Here is a 23745-nt window from a genome sequence, read left to right as displayed (position 1 = left end):
ATACACTCACTTTATCATTTTGTGCATTTTACTCTGTCTTAATTCTTTGAAAATTGGTAATTTTTGTACCTTTCTTTTTTTTCAAACTAAAAATGTTGATACATCCGAATGTCTCATGTCTTGAAAATGCCAGATCACTAAGAGTTGAGTGCATAATGGAAAAGTGCTGGACTTCATTCAGTTGTTCTGTTTACTTATTTGTTTGTTTGGGGGGTTGGCGGAGTTGGTACCATAGAGCAAGTTGTTAACTTTTGAGATGAATATACTTGTTCTCACTTTATAATGCCCTAATCAAATAGTTGATACATTGTCTCCTGAAGCATATCATGGTTGGTTTGCATCTGTGTATTTTTCCTTCCTCTATACTTTTGTTCTTGCCATTCTCCCACCTGGAAGGACCTCCTATCTGTGCATGTCTTGGTATCTTTATGACTCAGCCTAGACTCTGCCTCTTCTGAAGAGTTTCCCTGACAGCCTCAGGTGGCCTGCCTCCCTTGAGCTCAGATCGTGACTGTAATCTGCACAATTTCCTGATAATAGGACAATCATGTGACATAACTCCTGTCATTCTATATACTTTAAGTTGTACACTCTTAGTTACCTTTCACATATTTATCTTCACTTCCTGGTTGTGAACCATGTTCCTGAGAGGAAGGATAAGGTCTTATATTCCTTTGCACCCCTACTTCCCTAGGCTCACCTCAATTCCAGCCCATGGTAGGAGTATTTTGTTGATTCCTCATTGGTATGATCCAAAATGCTGCCAACATCTGTCTTCAAATGGTAAGCCAACGGCAGGGCCACAGCGAGTTTTCTCCTTATATTACCTCTCCTTTCCCACCTCCAGTTAATATATCAGACCTTTGTTCTCATTACCTTGAATTCTAGGGAGGGCTTCTATATAGGACTGAGGCCCTGTTCTTCCATCAAGGTGTGAATCCACAAATTGACAATGGTCTTCACCTCTTCCCCAGCTGTCCCCAATGCTATAGAATGTGTCTGCATGAAGAAATAAAAGAGGTCAGTGACTGATCAAAAATATGCCACAGCTGGTTTAGGAACTTGTGTAAGCTTTGGAGACCATTTGAATTGGGCACGTTACTTAAACTCTGTGTGTCATACTTTCCATGTTTAAAAAATGGTGATAATGGCACCAACCTCATAACTGTCGTAAAGATTCAGACAGATCATGTATGCCAAGTCCTTAACAAGTGTTCATTCATTAAATGGAAACTATTAATATTACAGGCAGTTTCAGCCTATACATGGTAGACCTTTTTACTCCGTGGTTTAAAAAAAGGAATAGAGGAAACTAGTTTAGTCAGAGAATTCATTGCAAAATAATTATGAAAGGGATGATGATCTATACAAACAGAAGAACCTATTTTCGTACCTAACTAGTAGAATGCGTGTCTGTGGCATAAGGCACTGTCCGTGGTGCTGAACCACCGCGGCACAGTAGGGCCAAGTTGCTTTTCTCAACCCTGGAATGCTGGAGATGGCTGTGCAACCTCTCCCAGGGATTCTGAGTCAGGGGAGAAAAGTGGCAGTAGTGGAAGAGAAAAGAAAGAGCAGAGAGACAGCGGGTGTTGGGAGAGGCATATACACCAAGAAATTGTCAGAGTGGGGGACGGTACGGGAGGGTTTGTTTTGACATTGTCATGAAATGCTTAGCACTAGCAAGAAAAAACAAAACAACAACAACAACAAAAACCCCATGGCCCATAACAAAATATAGACCAGCTGAGGGAAAGTTGAAAAATGTATGAACTGAAAAATTAAAAGCTGTGCAAATTTTGAAATAAAAACAAATTTGTGTAGGTGGGTAAGTCAAAGCCAGATGGGTTGAAATGGCATTTTGAAATGTTAGTAATTCAAAGTACGTATGTTATTCTTTGTTTTAATCCCCATCCATAATGAAAGCAATGTAATTTTGACTTGGACACAGAACAAATAATTCTACTGATGTATGTTCCACCACCTACATTTTTTCTCTATAAAGTTGTGCCAATGGCAAGGAATGAAAGAGGGAGTTTTCCTCAATACTTCCAGCTTATACTCATATCTATTATTATTGAATTAATGGCAAAAAATTGGCCTTCAAGTTTATAACAGAATTTTAGACTTCATTCCTAAAACATAGATTTTATATATATATATATATATATATATATATATATATATATATATATTTATATATACATATATATATTTTTTCTGGGTGCCAATGTAAAAACCAGTCACTCTAAAATAGAGACACTGCAAAACTGATTTGTATTTGAGCAAGAGAGAGACATAATTGGTCCACACTTAAATATATTCTGATACACATGCTATGTCAAGTTAATATCTAATAAAATAAAAAATTTCCATACCCTCCCATAGCCAAGCATCCTCAAAGACCTACCTTTCAGGTTGTCACTGAGATAGATCTTATACCGCAGTGAATTACAAAGAACAACTCCCACAAACTTTCTATACCACGTCCTCTTCACATACTGCCGGCCATGGCAGTCCGTGTAGTCAGGGTCGTGTTTGAAAGCAAATGGGATCCAGATGGGCTCACCACCTTGACAACAAAAACACACCCTCTAAGGCATGGCATTCCACGTGTTTATAGTTGCACAAGGTACCAGCAGATTTGACTTATTCACTGGGCCTTCCTCTCCTCGCACGGCTTTTTTGAGCAGTTTTCTCACCTCCCCTAGTGGGCCCCCTCTTTCTCTTTCCCCTTCTTTCTTAGTACTGAAATACAATTGGGGAGTTCCTTTTAGCTGAACCTAGTTAAGGGATTCTCAGAGTAAGAAAACGCCTTTAAGCCTTACGGAAAATAAGCTATGATGGCACATTTGATCCTGTGCGCCATGCCATCCTTCCTCCCGCTCCTGGTCCCTCAGCATTTATTCCTCCTGTGCTTGTCACACATAAAGCTTGTCCAGAACCTAAGCAACAGGGCTTCCTCAGCTTATTTGAAAAACAAAGTAAAATTTTGTTGTACACTTAACACATTTTTCTACCTTTTCAGCAATTAAAAATATTCAAAGGGGTTTGCATGAAAATAAACTTATTTATTTTCATAAATATTGGCTGCCCATAATGGTTTTTCATTGACATTGGCTGTTATGGCCCTATTAAAAAATTCCTGGGTCATTCTTTTCCCTGGATTAGGATGAAGGGTGCAAAGAAACCATAGAAGTTGTCACGAAATGATAAAAATGCAAACATGGTCCAGCATTTCTACTTGTGAGTAATCATAACAATGTCATATTCAATATTCAACTTGATTACTAGAATGTCAAATTTATTAAGAAGAGAAACATACCTGGTGGCCTCACAACAAGCAGAGGATTGTCTGTAGAATAAAAAAGAAATAATTGACTTCATTATCATACTTCACAACTATGCAACTGCTGAAATGTTTGTTGTAACTGAAAGAGCTAACCAAACTGAAATAGATAAAGAAATATGCAAGGTTTATTTGACAGATGCCAACAATTATCCTTAGTTTTTCTTTTCGAAGCATTTCCTTTTGAGAAATACTTTGTTATTCATATAGATGCTGTGCATCTCTGAAGATAACATCTTGACATTGGGTACTATAAAATAATTAAATACTCATTATGTTTTAAGATGTTATGTTTCTTAAAAAGGTAAACATATACCTACTATGCAATCCATCCATTCTAGTCTTGCGTATTTATCCATGAATGTTCATAGCAACTTTATTTTTAGTAGCCAAAAAGCAGAAATAACCCAGTATCTATCAGCAGGTGAGCAGATAAACAAGTCATAGCACAGCCATACAATGGAATCCTGCTAAGTAATCAAAGAGGATGAACTACTGTTACATACAACAATATGGATGGATCTCAAAATGATTGCACTGCGTAAAACAAGCCAGGAAAAAAGAATTCAGACTGTATGATTCATTTATATAAAATTCTAGAAAATGCAAATGAATCTGGAGTGACAGAAAGCATTTAGTGGTTGCCTGGAAACGGGTAAAGATGGGCACACGGGGCAGGAGCACTGGACGGCACAGCAGCAGGAGGAAACTTGGGATGATGGAGATGTTCACCATCGTGATTGTGGGGATGGATCCAAGGGGTAAACATACCTCAAAACGTACTCAGTTGTACTCTAAGTATGTGCCACTTACGGTTTGCCATTTGTACCTCAATAGAGCTGCTTTTTAAAAATGTCTATATCTTAGCCCGGATACTGCCACTTAAGAGAATATGAAACTAGCTTTTTAAGGACTTCTGCTTTAGAAGAAGTTTCTTTTTATAAAATGCCTGGGCCTAGGTCAACAGGAGCCATCATTTTTTGTGAAAAATTAATCACAGAGTAAAATTGCTCTTTTAGGGTAAATATTCTATGAATTTTAACATATGTAAACAGATTCATGGAACCCGACCACAATCAAGATACAGAATAATCCCATCACCCCAAATCTCCCTTGTGTTGCCCCTTTGTAGACCACTCATTTTGACATCATCCACGATCCACAAAATACAGTGACACGCCATTAGCTGTAAGTGTAAAGCTGTTTTACTCTCCTGCTCTTACCTTTCAACAGTCTGCTGAAAAAAGTCTCAGATGCGCCAGCGTGCGTGGAGGGAAGCAATACAAAACAGCAACACAAACAACAATAAAACCGAACCCACGGTGCAGCCTGTGTCACGCCCATACATTTACTTCATAAATAATGTTTTGATTCTCATGTTTGGCAAATGTCACAATTCAATTACTTGATGATTTTCCTGTTGTTAACCTGTTTTCCACAGGGAGTACAAAATGAAAAAGGGACGTTTTTAAGGAATTTCCATACTGTTTTTCACAGTGGCTGCACCAATTTACCACCAACAGTGCACGAGGTATAGAGGTTCCTCAAACAATTAAAAATAGAACTACCATATGACCCAGCAATTCCGCTTCTGGGTATTTATCCGAAGAAATCCAAAAGACTAATTTGAAAAGATAAATGCACCCATATGTTCATTGAAGCATTATTCATAATAGCCAAAATATGGAATCAACCTAGGTGTCCATCGATAGATAAATGGATAAGGAAATGTGGTACATGTATATAATGGAATATTACTTAGCCAAAAAAAAAAAAAAATGAAATCTTGCCATTTGTGACAACTTGGATGGACCCAGAGGTGCTAAGTGAAATAAGTCAAAGAAAATTACTGTATGATTTCACTTACATGTGGAATCTAAAAACAAAACAAGACAAATAACCAAAACAAAACAGAAACAGACTCATAGTCAACAGAGAACAAACTGATGGTTGTCAGAAGGGAGGGTATTAGGGGGATGGGTGAAAAAGGTAAAGTAGAATTAGAGGCACAAACTTCCAATTGTAAAATAAATAAGTCACGGAGATAGAATGTACAGTACAGGGAATATAATCAATAATACTGCAATAACTTCGTACAGTGACAAATATTTACTAGACTTATCATGGTAGCCCATCGTAAGGTATGTAAACGTCTAATCACCGTGTCGTACACCTGAAACTAATATAATATTGTAAGTCAACTATACTTTAATAAAAACATTTTTAAATGAAGGAGAGACTTGAATAAACTGATGGAATAAAGCGAGGATGACCAGAGCAAATAATGGTCAAATTTCTGTGTGTGTGAGAACCTTCTGGGGGCTTACAGAAAGAGAGCATCTACAGCCTCACCCGAGAGTCTTATTCAGAAGTCTGGGTGCCCTCAATTTTCATCACCCACACCTTGGAAGCCCCAAAAAGTGCGGTGGGAGTATGGTGGAACTTATACTGGGAAGCGGGTAGCAGAGAGCTGTCTTTTCAAAATTTTACATCGCTGTCTCAGAAATTACATCTATATCTTTCTACTCTCAGATTTTGGACCTCAGTTTCTCGACAGCTGTTTATATTTGACTCACTTGGGGTTTTTTTCTATATTAATTCTGATAGTTGCCAATGGTCCGTTTTATTTTTAGGAAATGCAGCCATAAACATAGACACATTCCTGACATTAGCAAATTAACCACTGAAAATGGTTTTCTCTTACTCTTTCGTAATTACTAATGAGAAACACACTTCTTAGATGAAATAGGTGAAAACACTTTTGAGGTCCTTTGCCTACATTTCCAGTATACAGCATATTCTCACAAAAGATTTTTTGTTCCACATATTTAGATTCAGATTTCAAGTCATGACATTTAAAAATATCTTCCAATGACAAATGTTCTGGGAAGAAGCTACATGTGGGGACTAATCTAACCAAATAGAAGTTAGAGCTGGGTGGAAACTTGGATAATAAAATTAAAAGAAGTCTTTATTTGAACTGCCTGGAAAGTGAAAAGGTCAAATTCCAGTGAAAGGGAAAAAAAAAAAATCTGTTTTTTTTGTTTTGTTTTGTTTTTCAGAGCTTCTAGTATTTCAGTGTGGAGCTAGTTCAGCTGGGCTTCTGAAGGTGGCCTGGCTTAGACCACAGGTCCCAACTCTCCAGCTTGGATTCCTACATGGGAAGGTTGCTAACCCAGGAGCTTGTCACCATGGCCAGCTCAGTGGGCTGCTTCAGACCATGACCAAAGGAACATTTTATTGAAGGGCCTGAGAACTCTGCACACCAGCATCCCAAATACAGGACATCCTCTGAGTGGCATTGCCTGTAAGATTAAACAGTACTTTAATTAAAGTCTCCAAATTAAGTAAAGACATCGTCATCTCCTAGTAGGGGAAGTGTCTTAGAGACTTGACTAATTGTTAGAAGCAACTGCCTCTCAGGCTTCATGACATTGTTCTTTTTTAACGTTTTTCAGCTGCTTGCAATTAAAAAAAAAATTATCTCTGCAGCTAGATTCAAATGTATCTTTACCACATGGTTGAAAACTGGATTTTCTTTTTTTTTCCTTTCACTGGAATTTGACCTTTCCACTTTCCAGGCAGTTCCAATAAAGACTACTTTTAATTTTATTATCCAAGTTTTAACCTAGCAGAAAGAAAATAATGTTTATTTTATAAAGCAATATCCAACATGAATTCATTAAGTGGAAAAGTTAGGATTTTACTTCTTCCGTTTTCATTCTACTGCAGTCATTATTCCAAATTATTTGTTTTTAAGAATAAGGAAAGGAAAATAATGAGAACGTGAAGTTAGCCATACCTGATTCTGTAACAAATGACACTGAAGGGCTGATTGGTCCATAACCATGAGGATTTTTGGCTTGAACTTTAAAATAATACCTGAAATTGGAAGAAAACAGTTTTTTGAAAGAGAAGTTTGTTTAATTTATATGTAATGAGACAGATTCTCAAACTATTGAGCACCTACTCTGTGGCAAGGTTTGAGTCCTATTTTTTACTAATGCAGTCATCACTGCTATTTCTTCATATTTTTCCTGAACGTTCTCATTTTCTAATAATTTTTCAAGATGATACAATTAGCAGCATAGACATGTGGCTAATGGGAACAGAAGGGGCGTGTTGGGCAAATAAGTCACTCAGAGTGTGTGATCCTTGGGGCATCAAGGGTTGAACTGCCCCATGAGACACGTCCTGGATGAAATGTTCCTCTCTTATCCTTCTCTTGTCCCAGCTTGAGTTTCACAGCTCAAGAGGGCTAAGTTGGAGCAGGAAGTCACCGACAGAACAGAATTCACATTTTAACCTAACTCTTATCACTGGACTCCGTGTGAAAAAGTAGGATGCTGGACCCAGTTATGATGCAACTGGTTGTTGGCAGAGAGAGGGGGAACCAGTCCAGAGGTTGGCTTCCTCGGTGGAACTAACACGACAATGATGTTTTGGGCATGACAAGTGCTATGGTTGGCTCTGGACCGTTCAAAGTCACTGAGTTTTAAGCTTTTGAGCAACAGGGAAGAGATGCAAGTCCAGGAAGGGGAAGTGAAAAAGTCCTGGAGAAATTTAGCCAGAGTAGTCATCTTTGTCTTGGAACAGGGAATATGCTAGAAAGCACATAGCCTGAACCCACTAGTTCGTCTAGAAGGAGACTGATAGCCAAGCAGGTTGGGAGTCCCCAAACATCTTGCTTTGTTCCCTTACGAGCTACAGTGGTTAGAAAACACTGGAGACCAACACTGCAGTTGTGACCATATTTCCTGTTAATCATTGTGTGGTCTTCCCTGCTGGGATTCTAGATGTTATCTGTGCTCTCTTAGTCCTCAGCTACTTAAAGGTGAGAAAGGTGCTAAGCAATCCTGTGAGTGTGGCTCTCTGCCATTTTGGAGAGTTCATGACAAGCTTTTCCCTACGGCTTCTGGCCAGCAGGAGTTATACTTCAAGGTCACAGAATTCTTGGATTAAGTCAGGCACTAATTAAAAGGCACTAAGTTTTTAAAAGGTGAATTATTTACATTCAGATAGCAAAGGCGTGTGTCTGTTGTACCACTGTTCTAACAACACCTTCTGAGCTTCTGAGATCACCAAGGGAGTCTCTGGCCTCACAGCTACACAGATACTAATGTGACTTTGTGTTTGATTAAACAGAGGGCTGGTTTAAACGGCTGAAATATTTAAGCCATTCATTGAAATTAGTCATCTTTTAAGCCTTTTAAGAAAGTCATTCACTTTTCATTAAGGAGACAATCCTTTTTAAAATTTCATTAAAAAAAAAAAAAGATACGCACAATTAAGAACATATGAGTTTCCAAATCTCAGTTCACTCAGCAGTTCATGTTTTCCCAATTACGCAGACTTTTATTCAGTTGGTTGTGGAGTTACTTAAGGCAAAACTCTGCAGGCAGTTCAAGCCATGGGTTTGGCATATGCCAATGATACCGGTTAAACTTTACAGATACTTTTTTTTTTCCCTTAAAAAAAATGAAAATCTAAAAATGACACTTATATCCCAAGACTACATGGGCCATTTCTGCTGAATGGTCTTCAAGCCGCCACTGGAGCCAGCCTGACACCACTTGCCCAGGCTCCACAGTGGGAAGCACTGCTATACAGCGGAGGAGACAGCAAAAGGGATGACCAGGCGACTATGAGAAGCTATTCCGATTTCTTTGTTGTGTCAATTTGTCTTGCCACTGAAACCTAAGTATTCTCCGAATCCACCTTCCCTGCCCGCACAATTATTCTATCCTCCGCAAAGCCCACGTGGCCCAATTCCAAAGACATATTTCCGCTTGAACTTTACCTAACGTGTCAAAGTAAATTTAAGTATGCTGAGCTGAAAAGTAACATGGACTTATGAAAAAAGTAAAGGCTCTATTTTCAAAAACCACATTAAGCTTTTTCTATGAATTCAAATATGTATTTCATACTCTGTCCCATCCAAGTAACAAGAACAATCCATGTCTTGCCCTCTTACGTAATCTTTTGGCTCCTTCTTTTCAACAGACTCCACAGCGACAAATCTCTGTGCTTTAAGTATGGATTAAAATATGCAGACTCCAGAAAGCGATTTGGGGCTGCGTTGGGTGAATAAAGTGGATAATGCCCGCATAAAGTCAAAAACAAGATTCAATTATAAAGAACCACAGCTGGTTTTTATACTCTGGCTCCTTTTCAGTCGGCTGGGGTCTAGAGAGCGTCCCCTACACGGAGGGACCCTGAAGTCGGTTCCTGAGAAGCCCTGGGGACTATGATGAGAACGAGGAAATGCAGGCTCCGTGGAGGCAGCCTGTGGACTCCTAAAGTGAGTCCACCAGACAAGTTCTGCATGAGGGTCATGCAGGGGAAAATGAGCGTCCTTCCATCACAGTCACACTTTCCTAGCTGTAAACATTTAGCAGCTGCTCAGGGGTTTTGAGGAAATGTATGTGGGAGGAGGCACATGTGCTCCATGCGCCAGCACTCAGCATCAGGAGAACAAATAACTGAATAAATAACCAGGCCGGCATCCTGGGGATTAGGCTACAAAGCGGCTGCTGTCCCCAGGCTGTCTGTCAGGGAGCTGAATGGGGATGGAGGGAAGGACAGAAGCCACAGGGACTCCACACTCCTCCCTCCTTGCCCCCTCCTGCCGTGTCGGCCTCCTTTCCTTCCTTGAATGTCCTCTCTGCCTGGAACAACTTGGCCTCGCCCACCGCCCTTCTCCAGGTTAACTGCTGCTTATCTCACTTCCCCAGTCAAGCCCACCTGACTGCCCTGCTGCCCCCAAGCCCAGGAAGAAGTCCCATTATACACTCAGAGCACCTTGTGCTTCTCCCCAGGAAAATGACCAGTGAAAGTTTATGTTTCTGTTGTTTCAAAACAATCTGTCTCCTCTGCCAGACTGAGCAACACGAGGACAGGGCCATGGTGTAGTTTGCGACCCCTCCCTCCTGCCCACTCTACCTCACCCCACCCCTGTCCTTCCACCCTCGGTGCATAGCACAGAGCAAACAGTAAGTACTTATTCAATAAATCGTGGGCACTCACTCATACCTGTTAAAAGAATGAATAAACCTTCGTCCTACATAACAATCTCCTGATGTTATTCAAACTCAACATCAGTCTGGTAACAAGAGTTGTCGAAAGAACACTGGACTGGGGGTGGGGGGTGCAGGGCACTCAGGAGACTGGCATTCAATTTTGCTGTAAATCATCTCTAAGGCCGCAGCTTTTTGACACTGGGGCTGTGCTGTCAAAGCATTGTCACTCTGCACACAATGAAAAAATTTGGTGTTGACTCCGTTTTCTCTAACTTTGTTGCTTTTGTTTTCTTTAATTACTTTTCATCACTTTTAGGGAAAAAGAAAGAAAAGTATTTTCTCGATTTCTTGCTTTGCTACTTGTTTTTCATTTGCCAAACCCTGAAATTCATAACAGTTTACGAAAGCTCAGTTCAAGTGAGCCCAAGTGGCACATTGAAATGCCCTGGGGAAAGTTCTCAGCCAGTTCAGTACCCACGGCTGTTATCCAATTTCTATCTCCTTTAGCACATTTCTGTTTAAGGACAGTATTTTGTTCCAACCTTCTCTGTGTTCCTCTGACTGTAGAGAAAACGGAAGGTCTCTAACAGTAACAACACTTATCACTCTGCTACGTAAAGACAGTGGCTTGATGTGACAATACGTGCCGGAGCGTTTGTACAGGCTTGAGTGAGCTCAAGCCTGTTAAATATTCGTTAAATATTCAGAAATTCCATTCCGCGGGCCCACTGATAGCGTGGAATTGGCCGTGGTGGGAGTGTTTACACTACAGAAGTTGGAAAACACCAAAATCCAGGGACCTTTTCCCCAGAGAGCCAGTTTACAGGCACACAAGTGCTCAGCCATCACGTGCTTGGTGCTTTGCCCGTGTTTGCCATCAAGGAAAATTTCCTGATGGTCATTATCATCGAAACCAGACAGCACAAAGGAGGAAATGCACACTTATCCGCTGTGTACCCTTGGGAGCGAGTTTTGCATATTTCACACCAAGGGCTATAGATCTGGCTCCCAGATGGCCCTTTGGCCAGCCACTCACTGCCAATTTTAGAAGAGACGATTGTAACCTTCATTCATGTGTAAAATGCATCTTTCTTGAATGGCCTGAACTTCTACGTCACAGGGTTTGAGTACCAGTTCATTAAAATGTTTAGCAATTGCTGCTCCATGAATGTCACATATGAACGCTACCACAAGGGTGAGTACAAATGGGTTAATTCCCTTTCAACATACAGGACAACCTTCTTCCCCCAATGGTAGGGAGTGTTTAGTCTCCAGAAAATAGGGAACAAAATATCAGCACAACAGACTAACAATTACGGCACTTGTAGTAATTTCTTCAAAGAAAAAAACACACGACAACGGTAAGCGTTCACTGATATTTCTGAGAACCTAAACAGAGACTGTATAAGAAAGCATGAAAACATTTTGATTGATCCTTTCGTTTTTGTCCTAAGGATGTCTGTGACCATGAACACAGGTCTCGTTTTTTGTTTCGCAACGACTGACACAGCATACCTCGTGTTTGGCTTCAGGTTTTCAATGGGCAAATGAGTGACTGCTGATGCTTGAGTGGACCACTTGTTCCTGATGAAGTCTTCATAGGATGCACTGTAAACCAAGTAACCTACAAGGGGAAAGAAGGAAGAGCCCTGTGAGCGTCAAGGACCCACATCATACCAGAGGCACCACCCAGTGGAGGGTGGTGGGGATGAGGGGATGGCAAGAGACGGCGCTGTGGGAGAGGCTCGAGAAGGGGAGCGAGCTGCCTGTTGGGTCAGGATGGGGTACAATGTGGGTTCTCTGGTAAATCCAGATTAAGATAACAACATTAAAGACACTTCCTGAGACTAGCTAGGTTCCCACTTCTTGTCCTTCTCCTTATCTCCCACATTCCCTGGCCTTCCCCATCTCCTCAGCACAAATCGCATCTAATCTTGACTGCACAGAGAAAAAGGCAGAAGAAAAGAGCAGTGACTCCCACACAAGCATTTAAGAATTTCCTGGTAGAGACATACAGTCGTCCTTCATCAAAACAAAGAAACGGTTGAGTGTGTGTGTGTTTCTGAAAAACCCGGACTCGTGGAGGACTCCTCATCCTTTTGGTGAAGGCCGTCCTTGATTTCTAGTTGTTTAATACCTGTGCCTGCCCTTGACCTTGATGTCTTGTGACAGTAGTCAGGCCGCTCTTCTTTCGGCCTTCTCTGCTACTAATGGACCTCCAAAGGTGAACCCTCAGCCCTGCACCTGCCCTGCCATCCAGGCTGCCTCAGAAGGCCAGGTGAAGCTCATGTCACAGCTGTACCCATCCTTATAATGTACACAAAGGAAGAAAGCATTTCTCAAGCACTATCTACGTGCCAAACATTATGAGAAATACTTTCAATTAAGTTTTCCTCCCATTAATTTTCCTGATCCTAGTACACAGGTATTGCTATCCCTATTTTGACACATGAGGAAACTGAGTTCTAGAGAGGGGTTAAAGATCCTGTCCAGGTTCACATTCACTAATTCATTTAACAGATAGTAAATGCATGCCTATTTGTCAGACACGGTGCTAAGTGCTGGAAATGAAACAGTGACCAAAAACTCAAGGAGCAGCAGGGCAGACAGACAAACAAAGGAGCTGTCCACATGTGTAGGGGTGTGTAGGGAGAGCCGACCTAGACGTGGAGGACATGGAGAGAGCTGCCCTGGCATCACGAAAATGGGGCTGATAACGGGAGGTTGGGAAGCATTAAGGCGCATGGGAGGAGGTAGGGAGCATTCCAGGTAGAGGAAATCACTGGGCAAAGACACTGAAGAGAAAGGAACCCGGAGGAGGGGTGTCTCGGAGTGGCAGGGTGAGGACAGCATGAGATGAAACTCAAGATGCACAGAATGGAAAAAATAGGCAGGGCCCTGAGGTCATGTAGGCTTTTGTTTTCATCCTAAACAGGGAGGACATGAAAGAGGTAGCACCATCAACCTCTCTTCAGTGCCTCCGTCCGGGGCAAAGTGGAGAATGCATTGGGTGTGGGTGTGGGTGGCGTGGTCTAGTTAGATTACTATTGCAATATCCAGGTGAGAGGTGGCGACAGGGGTAATGTGGGAGTTAATGGATGGGTTCAAGAGAAAACTGGAAGGTAAAATTGACAGGATTTAGTGATGAGCAGAATATGGAAGGGAAATAAAAGGAGACTGGAAGACAACCCCAAAGCTTCAGGCTTGCAAAAGTGAGTGGGAAGTGAGGCTGTTCTCTGAGATAGAAAACCCAGGTGAGCAGGTTTGGGGACCAACAGGATCCTGAGTCTGGTTTTAGATACACTGAGTCTAAGATGCTTTGAAGACATCCTGTGACGATGTCAAGTGGGCATCTGGTTTCTCTGTTTGAGGTACAGAGCAGAGGCAGGCTTGGTCTTGAGCTATAAACCAAGATGTGCTTGGGTGAGGTCCTGGAGAGAGAAAAAAGGGGACGTAGGACCAAGCCTTGAGAAATTCCAACATTTACTGCTGGGTCAAAGAGGGTTAGCCTGTGAGAGAGACTCAGAGGTTGAGAGAATCGGACCACAAGTCAAGAATTAGGAGAAGGTCCATGGATCAAATGCATCCAAGAGGCTTTATTTAGCAACCTGTGGTCGCTGAGTACCTTCACGATAGCTATTTTGGTGGCATCAACAGAATGGATTAGAGTCACACAGCTAACCAACGGGCATGCCGAGACTGGACACAGGCGCACTGGGCTCTGAAGCCTTTCCACACGCTCCCAGAGTAATTCATTCTTCAACTTTTTCAACACATACTGCGTGGGAACCTGTGAAGGGCTGCTGCTCTCTCCACAGGATCCCCCCTCCTCTGATGACAGTGACATCAAGCCATACATGCTTATAGCGATGCTGTATGTAAAAACAGCCCACCCATAGGTGGATCCAGCCCACACACGGGTGCCCTAAAATGCCAGCTTTAATGGGGTCAGCATGGGGTGTCCTCTTTGACCTCCAGCTGCCATTAGAACCTGTGCTTCCTCCCAGGTGGTGCTCAGGTTTCTCTGTTCATCCTTGTGTCTGGATTGTGAGGGCTGCGGGGTTTAGACTATGTATTTGCTGAACATGGGCAACATCTGATTTCTCTGTTGTTCTTAGCTAAACCAGTCCTGCAAGACTGATGAGCTAATCCAGAAAAACTAAGAGGCCATCATGTCGACCATTTCCCACGGCATTACTCCTAGTGGAGGAACCACTGCATTACGAGGAGACATTAGGGAAAGCAACTGGTCGCAGGCCGATTACTCTGCAAAAGTTTCCTATGGTGTGGACCCCATCTTATTACACATTGACTTGACTGCTTACGGAAGAAAGAATGGTTGGTGCAAAGCAGCAGGGCACTCAACATGTCACACAGCTACCAGAATCCAAGCATCCTGTCACAGGTCCCAAAGCGTGACGTCCTCTTTAGGTTTAGGGGGTATATATGTATCTGTTGCTTCATTGTTTTGTGGTTAAAAAAGTCAGTACTTGATTAATGTACTGAGGAAGAGCTCCCATTATTTTCCCCTTTGCGTTTTGGGGTCTGTTGCTTTTCCTGCATATTGCAGGGCCGTCACATGCTGGAATGTTCCATGGTAATCAGCTTGGCAAGAGTGGGCACAACTGTACACTGGGAATGCCCAAATCTTTATAAATATCTCATCCATATTATTTATGCTAGTGGCTGAGTACTCATAATTAGGGTACTAAGGTTTGGTTTGGGGTTAGTTGTAGGTCATGTGACGATGTGGTGACACCAAAGTGTCAGAGGAGCTTTGGACAGCTCAGGATGCAAAGTTTACAAGAGCACGTGTTTCAGAAGCACACCATTACAGGGTAACACAAAAATCACGTCTGAGTTGAGTCTGGAGACATTTACTGGGAGTTCTCAGGCTCCTTAGCCAGCAGGCCTTGAGGCCCATGTAGTGTGGCCAACACACTCATCCTGCAGCCACGTTTCTCAGACATCCCATGGCTCAGGGGCGCAGTGGTATACTTAAGTTAAGTGACATCTGGTATGCAAGAGGTCAAAAGCTAAACAGCTTAAGGTAAGGTTTTCAGGTATTTTTTTCTATATGCTTTCTTACTTGCTTTAAAAATTGCCATCCATAAAACCGTATTCAATTAAGAAAAGGATTTTCTTGATGTTTTGACTCCAATCTCTCCTCCTTCCATTGATTTATTTGGTTTTATTAGGAACATGCTGGACTTCACAGAAGCTGGCCAGCCACAGCCGCCCACACAGCACACATGCTAGAGTAACCAGCACTTTTAGTTACACCAAAGACACAGACTCCTTGATCCTGCCTCCTCACTGCTCCCCTGGGCCCTTCAACCTCACCTGGCAGAATACCTGGGGCATTGTTTCCTGCTGTTGGGCCACTGTGCCAACTCCATAAGAAAAGTTACTCTTGGGATGTTCTTGAATATATTTTTCTCATTTTAAGAGCTAATATTAAGGACATAAAGCCAAAGCACCAGAAATTTTGACTTTGATGAACTACATACACTAGCAAAATAGTGACAGACAACATGTTAAACTTTGACCTATATCACCACAACCCACTCAGCCCTAAGACACACACAGACAACTTGCATATACAACTTGCATACGCATATACAACCTTCCTCTTATACAACTAGCAGGCCCAGAAGAAATCATTTGCAAAGGAAGACTCTATTCAAAGAAAATATCAATTGTCTTCTGTAAAAGCTTATTTCAACAGAGTGTTCCTCAAATATATCCTTCGCAGAGTCAGATGAACTCATGACCCAGGAGGCTCAACACCCAGACGGCTCAAGATGTCTGGCCATTTTCTACCACATGCGATTCCCACATAAGGAACTCGAAAGAACCAAGATTGATCTAGAAGCACTCAGCAGTCATGGAAAGAAGGCAAGAGGCAGAGTCACACCCCAGGTTTGACTCTGACACGGAGTGACACCTGGCAGCAGCTCTTTCATCACCCATGCTGAAGGAACTACTCTTACAAGTGGCTACCTGGACTCCTTGGCCATTTCTAGGATTATAGAATGTAATAGAGGTAATGATATTTTGCATAGGAGGAAACCAAGGTCCAGGGAGATATAGTACGTAGCTCAAGGTCATACAAACCAATCTGAGATTAGGATACAGAATTTCTGACTTCCATCCAGTGCTCTTCATACTGCCCCACAAGGCTTCCCTTGTTGCCTATATTTCATCTTCTTGAAAAGGAGACATCTGCATTCATCTACCCAATGCATCAATGCTTCCATGCATCCATCCAATGTATCCATCCATCCATGCATCTATCCATCATTCATCCACCGAATCCATCCATCTACCCATCTATTCCACCATGGTAAGTGGTAGAATCCATTCATTCTCCATCCATCACTCACCCATCCATCCACCCATCCCTTATTGTCTATATTTCCCATCTACAGGTTGATGGGAGCTCTGAACATCTGCCTTGGACACACCTGTTACTACATCTCCTGGGGTGGCTTTGTCCCAGTCCACAATGACAAATGAATGGCAGCCTTCCATAGCAACCACAGTGATGTTGCGGGGGGCGTGCTGAGGAGGCAGGTCACTCTTCCTCATGTCACTTGGAATGATTTCATCCAGGCTTTCCACTTGGAAGTGATCCAGAGCATCGGTCAGAGAGCACGGGGCTGATGGGTCTTTACTTAAGTACGTCACATAAGGAGCTAGAAAAGAACAGAGATACCCAATCAAATTGCTGAAGGCTTTCTCTGGAGGCAGAAACAATGTCTGCCCCATGGAGTAGACCCCACCATGCCGTCTCCCTAATAGACAAAGGCTACAACCTTCGCTCTCTTAATTGGATCCACACATTTACAGCTTTCAATCTGGTGATTTCAAAAGATCCTATTGCCCCATCAACATCGATGACTATGCTCTCAAAGTGATTTTGAAAGATCCCCAAACTACAATTCCATGTAACATAAATCCGCAGCATTCTGCTATTACTATGCCCAAACATTTGGAAAAGTGTGAATCAGGCCCAGCTGGGCTTCTCTCAACACAGTTCATTCGCTAGACAGTCTTGGGGCCAGAAAGAAATATACACTGATCAAGATATACAGCATGTAGCCTCAGTCCCAGGTGGTCTCCCTGCGGCCTCAGGGACCCCATAACCATCTGGAATATCTGCACAAGGCCAGGCCGAGATCGCCTTCTACAATATTACTGCTGAGTACAATAATAGCCATTCACCTTTATGGACAGGTTCAAGCTTTTCCTACACACATTATCTCAGTGGATACAAGAGTACCAGGAATAAGGCAGGACTTGAACTAATATTCCAAGCCCCAGCTGAGTCTAGTGACACTGAGACATGAAACAAGGCTCAAGCAGGAGACTCTACCTCCAGTCCACAGCTCTTTTTGTTACACATGCTCTAGAGGACATTAGAAATGCCAAAGAACCAGAGTTGGGCTTTATACAGTCAAGACTCCCAAGTGCCCTCATGTAACAAATTTCTAGTACTTTATAAATGTCCCATTGCATCTTTTGGTATAGGTTCTGATTCTCCGTTGCCATGTGGACTAAAAGCAATTTTCAGCTCTTCTATTTTCCAATAACTTGTATAAAATTAGGCCTCTAGAGCTTGTCCATGAATCTCATCAGGAATTTTGGGGGAGTAATCTACTATGCTTCACAGAGTTATAAACAAATAAAAATAGCCAGACAGTGGTAAGCCTTTCAGTCTTTAGACAAGTTCTTTGGAAAAGCTCATAACAGTGCTGAAGGGATTTCAATTTCTGTCGTGGAACTACAGCGATAAAGTTAGGGGATTTGGTGAATTCAGGCCGGCTGCAGAATGCCACGGGCCAGCGTTGGCCTCAGGAATGCGACCTCAAACTGAGATTCTTGTTCTTCAAGTATGTGTCATGCAGACACTCAAAACTACATCTTGGCTGGCAAGAGCTGTTCTCTGCTTATGGCACAACATTTCTCTTGGAAACAGAAAGGTGTGATAGCAGTTTAAGCTGTTGCCTTTCTCCACCTAGTTAAATATTATTTTTTTCCACTTAGTAATATATTAATCTGTCTCATTAGTGAAGTTCATTCAGGGCATGGGAGAAGACGACTCCCACAGGGAATGAAACACAGTTTAGTGACATAGAATTTCCTCTTGAAATTGTTTTAAGAACTGTAAAAAAGAGTAAAATAAATCTCTAGATGCTAATGAAAATGATAGGAAATAACTGAAGAAAAACAGCTTGGGCTCTGTGATACTATACGAAGATCTAGCAGCTCAACTCGGTCAACTGCGCATCTTTTAGGAAGAACTGAAACAATGTGCAGACAAGGCCCAGGGAAGTCTCGCCTTAGAGAGGTTGGCTACAATCCAAATACTCCTGTTCCCTGGTCCTGATGATTTGCAAGTGTTCCTTCCTCTTGGGCTACACAAGGCAGCCTCTCTCAACTCAACTCTCTCTGGTTCTAAATGTTCCCGTTTGCCCCCCAATCCTGACTTCTGCTGGAAGCAAGTTCACGTGCATCTAAGCAGGACTGAGTCACCGAACAACCCCAAATGGAAACTTATTTTGGGAAAACTTCTGCTCCAAATGTACCACCGTGGCCAGGCCAGGAGATTAGTTATAGTCTTCTTCAAAGAGCAAAAGTTTAAAACCCATGTTTCTCCGATTAAGGAAGAGAACTTCCTTACCAACAAATCGTTTCTTTCCAGCCAGATCGAATTCTTCTTCAGGAAAGGAACTAATGGTGCCTTCTGGTGGGAAAACCACGGGCATGGCAGTGGTGGTGAAGGCCTTGATGGTGGCCGGTGGCCTCGAGGTCTCAAATTCATAATCTGAAATGATGTGAGGGCTTTGTAATTGGGCACTTCCAGAAAGTTCTTTAGAAAAGCTAATAACAGTCAAAGATACCTTCTTAAGATTCAACTCTACACTAAAGCATACACGTTCATATACACACCGTAAAATAAATGCTATGTCTAAACATACTTTGTTTCTAATAAAACAGCATTTGCCCCCATTTCAGACCCCTCAGAAAAGCAGCTGTAGATAAAAGAGAGTAAGGGAAAACAGAAACACTGATGACCAGAAAAATGAGATTTAGAATCAAAGCTGGAGAGAGCCTTAGAATTCATCCAGTTTAGCACACTCCCGTTACTGGTCCAAGCCATTCTCTACCTAAATAATTTTCCCTTTTAGAGCCATAAAAGATCAACATCAGAAAATGAAATTGATTTTTTTTTTAATTTATCATCTATGTATGGGCTTTTTTTCTGGGGAGGCGGTGGGGTTATTTCTATTTAAAGAACTAATTCTTTAATATCAAAAAAAAAAACCTGCTCCCTTTCAACTGCTCAAAGACAACAAGAAAGATGCCTTGTATTTTCAAAGGTGCTAAGAAACCTTCCTTTGCTTTCTGACATCTGCGGTTTTTCTTTCAAGTCTGTTTTTGTTTGAAAGCTACGGGATTAAACCACTCCATCAAGCTTTATTATGAAAGCATCAAAGGTGACATTATTCCCACACTTGTGATTTAAGACTACTGGGGCTCCAGATAGTAGTAGCTCCAGATAATAGAGCTCCAGATAATAGAGGGGACATCCTGCGTGTCAAAAGCTGGCACTGGGGTGGGGACAAGAGGCCTATGTGAAGTTCTTCAGCTGCAACTTATAAAACACAGAAGAGTCACAGGGTTGTAAATATAACAATATCGGTAATTACCATTTCGTGAGTAACTGTTCCAGATCCTACTCAAGGCATTTTGTATTCTTAATCTTATAAGCTTACCCTCCCTTGAAAAGATTCTATGAGAGAGAAAAAAATCTGTAGCATTGCATTTTTAATGTAATTATTCTAGAAAAGGAGAGAAAGGGAAGAATGACAGGAGAAGTGCCAAGAGAGGAAGCTGAGACCCTGGTTAAACCAAGTAGTTTTACAAAGAGCAGTGGAAGGGGAAAGCCCAGACCTGGCAGCTCTACAACTTCTGCAGGACGGAGGGCCTGGCAGGGAGAGACGGGGAGCGCAGGGCACTTGGTAGGAAGCTGCATGTGTCATCAAGCACACTGTTTTTCTTTGGATCAAGGATTATTGGGGGGTAACTGGGCAGCGTGGGGTACAGCCACCCTTTCCTAGGCATAGTCCCCCGGCCCAGAGTTCTAAAGGGAATGACAATTGAGATCATCCACTTCGTAACGGAAATAAGAGTCTCCAATCAAAAAAGAAATTGTCCACGTAATGTGCTTAAAATTCGTCAGTACCTTCATCATAGACCACGTAGGCTTGCTCCGTGGGGATCACAGTGTCGGTCTCTAATCCTGAGAAATCATCTGGTGAAGGGGGAGGGGAGAAAGGGTCAGCAAATGCCGGGCTGTCCTTGCAGTTGTCTCAGAATCATCCCCAGAGCACAACTCATTCCCCACGGTCGTTTCATGGGAATAAGTCGCCAGGGCCAGGGCCTCCTGAACTTTCTCAGAGGAAGAGCATCAGAGCACTGAGATGGAGCCCAGACTTTCTCTCCTTTGTGCTCCGGGGAGGACGCTGGAGAGGTCTGCCAGCAATCCCAGGAAAGACCCCTCCCCAGCACAGAGCGCTCTTACTGAGCTCCCTTCCCATCACCTCAGTGTCCCTCACCACCCGGTCAGCTGTCAGCACGCCGAGGGCAGGGGTCCTGGCCTGGCCTGTCACAGGCCAGATAACAGGCCTTCAGGAAGAAGCGAGGAGAGCAGGACGAGAGTGGCCGCTGGTTCTCAGGATGGGACAAAACCCCTCCACCTGTGATCATCACACCGTCAGTCTCTCCACCCCCTGGATCCCGCAAGTCCTGGGAACGGGGTGAATTCCTGCCTCTCCTATATTCTAACTTGGCAAACCACACCAACGTGAGTTCCCTGTGCTTCACAAGTCCCTCCAACCTCCCTGCCTCTCTCCCCGACTCAGGAGATAAATCTGTACTAATTACACTTCTCAACTTGCACATGAATTTGGAAATAATATTCCAATGATTACAAATTCCAATGATTACAAACAGGTTGGGCTTTACTTACAAAACCACTAGATCTATTATGATTGCAGAATTATCCTTTAAATGCAATTTCTAGAATTCCATATGTGATTTTTTGTCTTCCAGGAAGCCCTAATGATAAGAGCCATTATTAAAATGACTATATTAATGACTGAACTGATATTATGAGCAAAATAACAACACAGTCAAGCAAGGTGAGTGTTTTAAGCAAACAACGCAATTTTTGCCTCCATCATCTGAGTACTTTGAGTAGAAGTCTTTTTGAGAACATGCAAGGAAACCAATTTATTTCTCTATTTGGCGGGTGTAGATGCAGCTGTAAAAAGAACATCTCTCTGCAGTTGATAAAATCGGAGGCAAAAGATTTTCTAACTCAAAAAAATTCAGAGGCATTCCTTCCCTCCTTTTGACCTAAAGCCCACAGCAATTGTACAGCACTGTAAACACAATGCAGGGAACAGACAGGGATAACTACAGCTTATCAGATGCCTGCTGTGCATCAGGCACTTTCATGTCTGTGTTGTTTGAGTTCATCCTCATATAAAACCCTTAAGATACATGGGTTTATTAAACCCACTTAACACCCAGGATTTATATCGTTCCCGGAGTCACACAGCTGGTGAAGGATAGAGCTGAAACTGAATTTGAACTTCCAGCCTTCTGGCTTCAAAGACCATATCCTTCATACTTCATAATACCGCCTCCACTTTCTAAGAGTTGAACTGACCAATCAAATTGCTTGTAAACCTTAAGGTGTTCTATTAGAATCATCATTCCACAGCATAATAAAGGGGAAATTGAAATAGAGTGTATATAAACCCCTTCACTAAAAAATCATATGCACCAATTTGAATTTTTTTATTGTCAGAAAATCATTAATCATCCCCCAGAAATAGTCCAGTATTCTACTGGCCTGTTTTGAGCCTCATTTGCATAGCATCGTGAATGCATTGGTGCCCAAACAAATCCCTCCAGTGGAGGACGCTGGCTACCTTGCACTGCCTGTCCAGCCCTTCTGAGCATGATGGTGCAAGAAGCTGTGGTGCCCAGTACCAGCCTCACCATTGTAGTGGTAATACTGGGCGTGTTCTGATGGGGCCATTGAATGTTAACAAGAGACAAGTGGTTAAGTTATCTACCCTTCAGGGGTCACGACGGTCACCTCACGCAAAACTATTAGACATCGTTTTTCCTTCGGTCATTCCAATGTCAATATGCCTGGCTCCACGAGCAATGACTTCTGGGCGGTTCAAATCAGACAGTTTTCAAGTTCACAGCACCTAAAGTTTGGGGTTATCTTGCCATTGTTTCCTGGAATACAATTTTCATTCCCTTGTCAATTTAACTGTTAAGACCATGGTCTTGTTTTTCCTCATTATCAGTTCTGATTCATTAATTTTCATTGTTATTTTTGGCCAGGCCAAAAATGAATAAATTGTACAATTGTTGCATCCCAGAGTGGATAAGAAAAGATTTCCTTTATGGGTTCCTGGAATTAAGCGTGCTTCCTTGAGGTGCTGAAATAGTCCGGTATGGCAGCAGGTCACAGAAATTATGCCTTTTACCTGCAGACTGGGATTACTTCTTGAGATGAGTGACAGTTAAGTCTTCTGGCAAAAGTGAACATTGTACTGAGTAATTTAGTGCTCTTTCTTTTGTAAGACCAAATAAAGTCAGTCATATTTTTCTAAAATAGCACCATCTTGATTCCAAGTAAAAGTAACTTCCAGATGTAATGAAGTATATATACAATATTTTTAAAAAGCTGACCATCGGAATTTGCCCCACCCAAATGCCATTTCAAAGCATTTGGAACCACATATAACTGGTTGTTTTATAAATCACCCCAGCGTCAATATCAAAAGCTTCCACGTCTTCATATACAAATAGCTGCCAACCACCAGCCATGTGGGATGGTTTATTCTCTTGAGTGGTTCATCCAAATGGTCATTAAAAAAAATGAGTGCAAAATGTCACCAAAGAAGTAGGGCCTTAGCTCCAGAGATATAAAAAAAAACTATAAAAAATATTCTCAGTAGAACTTTAGAGAGAAGATAAATGATAGCCATTTAAAACACAAGGGTATTTGCAAATTGTACAGTTGGCCCAGCTCAGGTGAATTTTTAATTATTCTCTTTGTATTTTCTGTCTTGAGAGTGAGATGTGGCAAGATGGAACCATTTTCCATAATAACTGAGGTTTTTCTGAGATGTGCCCCATGGTCATGTTACAAATTGTTGAAGATGTTCAATTAGAGCATCACATTTCCAAACACACATGACACTATCAGATCCACTGTAGAAATGGAACCTGAAAGACAAGGATCAGTGGCTTTTACTTCTCAGAAAACAGTGAATGCCTATA

General features: G+C 42.1%; 1 protein-coding gene across 1 annotated transcript in view; it reads right to left on the bottom strand.

Moving 5' to 3' along the window:
- Positions 1 to 23745, bottom strand: part of FNDC1 (fibronectin type III domain containing 1) — a 93995-nt gene that overhangs the window by 2802 nt on the left and 67448 nt on the right. Inside the window, exons 15-22 of the mRNA XM_033103069.1 lie at positions 20618 to 20686; positions 19052 to 19195; positions 16833 to 17063; positions 11881 to 11989; positions 7149 to 7228; positions 3323 to 3352; positions 2408 to 2569; positions 877 to 999 (exon numbers count right to left, since the gene is read on the bottom strand). Coding sequence (XP_032958960.1) covers positions 877 to 999; positions 2408 to 2569; positions 3323 to 3352; positions 7149 to 7228; positions 11881 to 11989; positions 16833 to 17063; positions 19052 to 19195; positions 20618 to 20686 — 948 coding nt within the window. The remainder of the gene's footprint in view (positions 1 to 876; positions 1000 to 2407; positions 2570 to 3322; positions 3353 to 7148; positions 7229 to 11880; positions 11990 to 16832; positions 17064 to 19051; positions 19196 to 20617; positions 20687 to 23745) is intronic.

Source organism: Rhinolophus ferrumequinum, chromosome 3 (genome assembly GCF_004115265.2).
Source record: "Rhinolophus ferrumequinum isolate MPI-CBG mRhiFer1 chromosome 3, mRhiFer1_v1.p, whole genome shotgun sequence".
Classification (NCBI taxonomy): domain Eukaryota; kingdom Metazoa; phylum Chordata; class Mammalia; order Chiroptera; family Rhinolophidae; genus Rhinolophus; species Rhinolophus ferrumequinum.
This window is presented reverse-complemented; position numbering and strand designations above follow the sequence as displayed.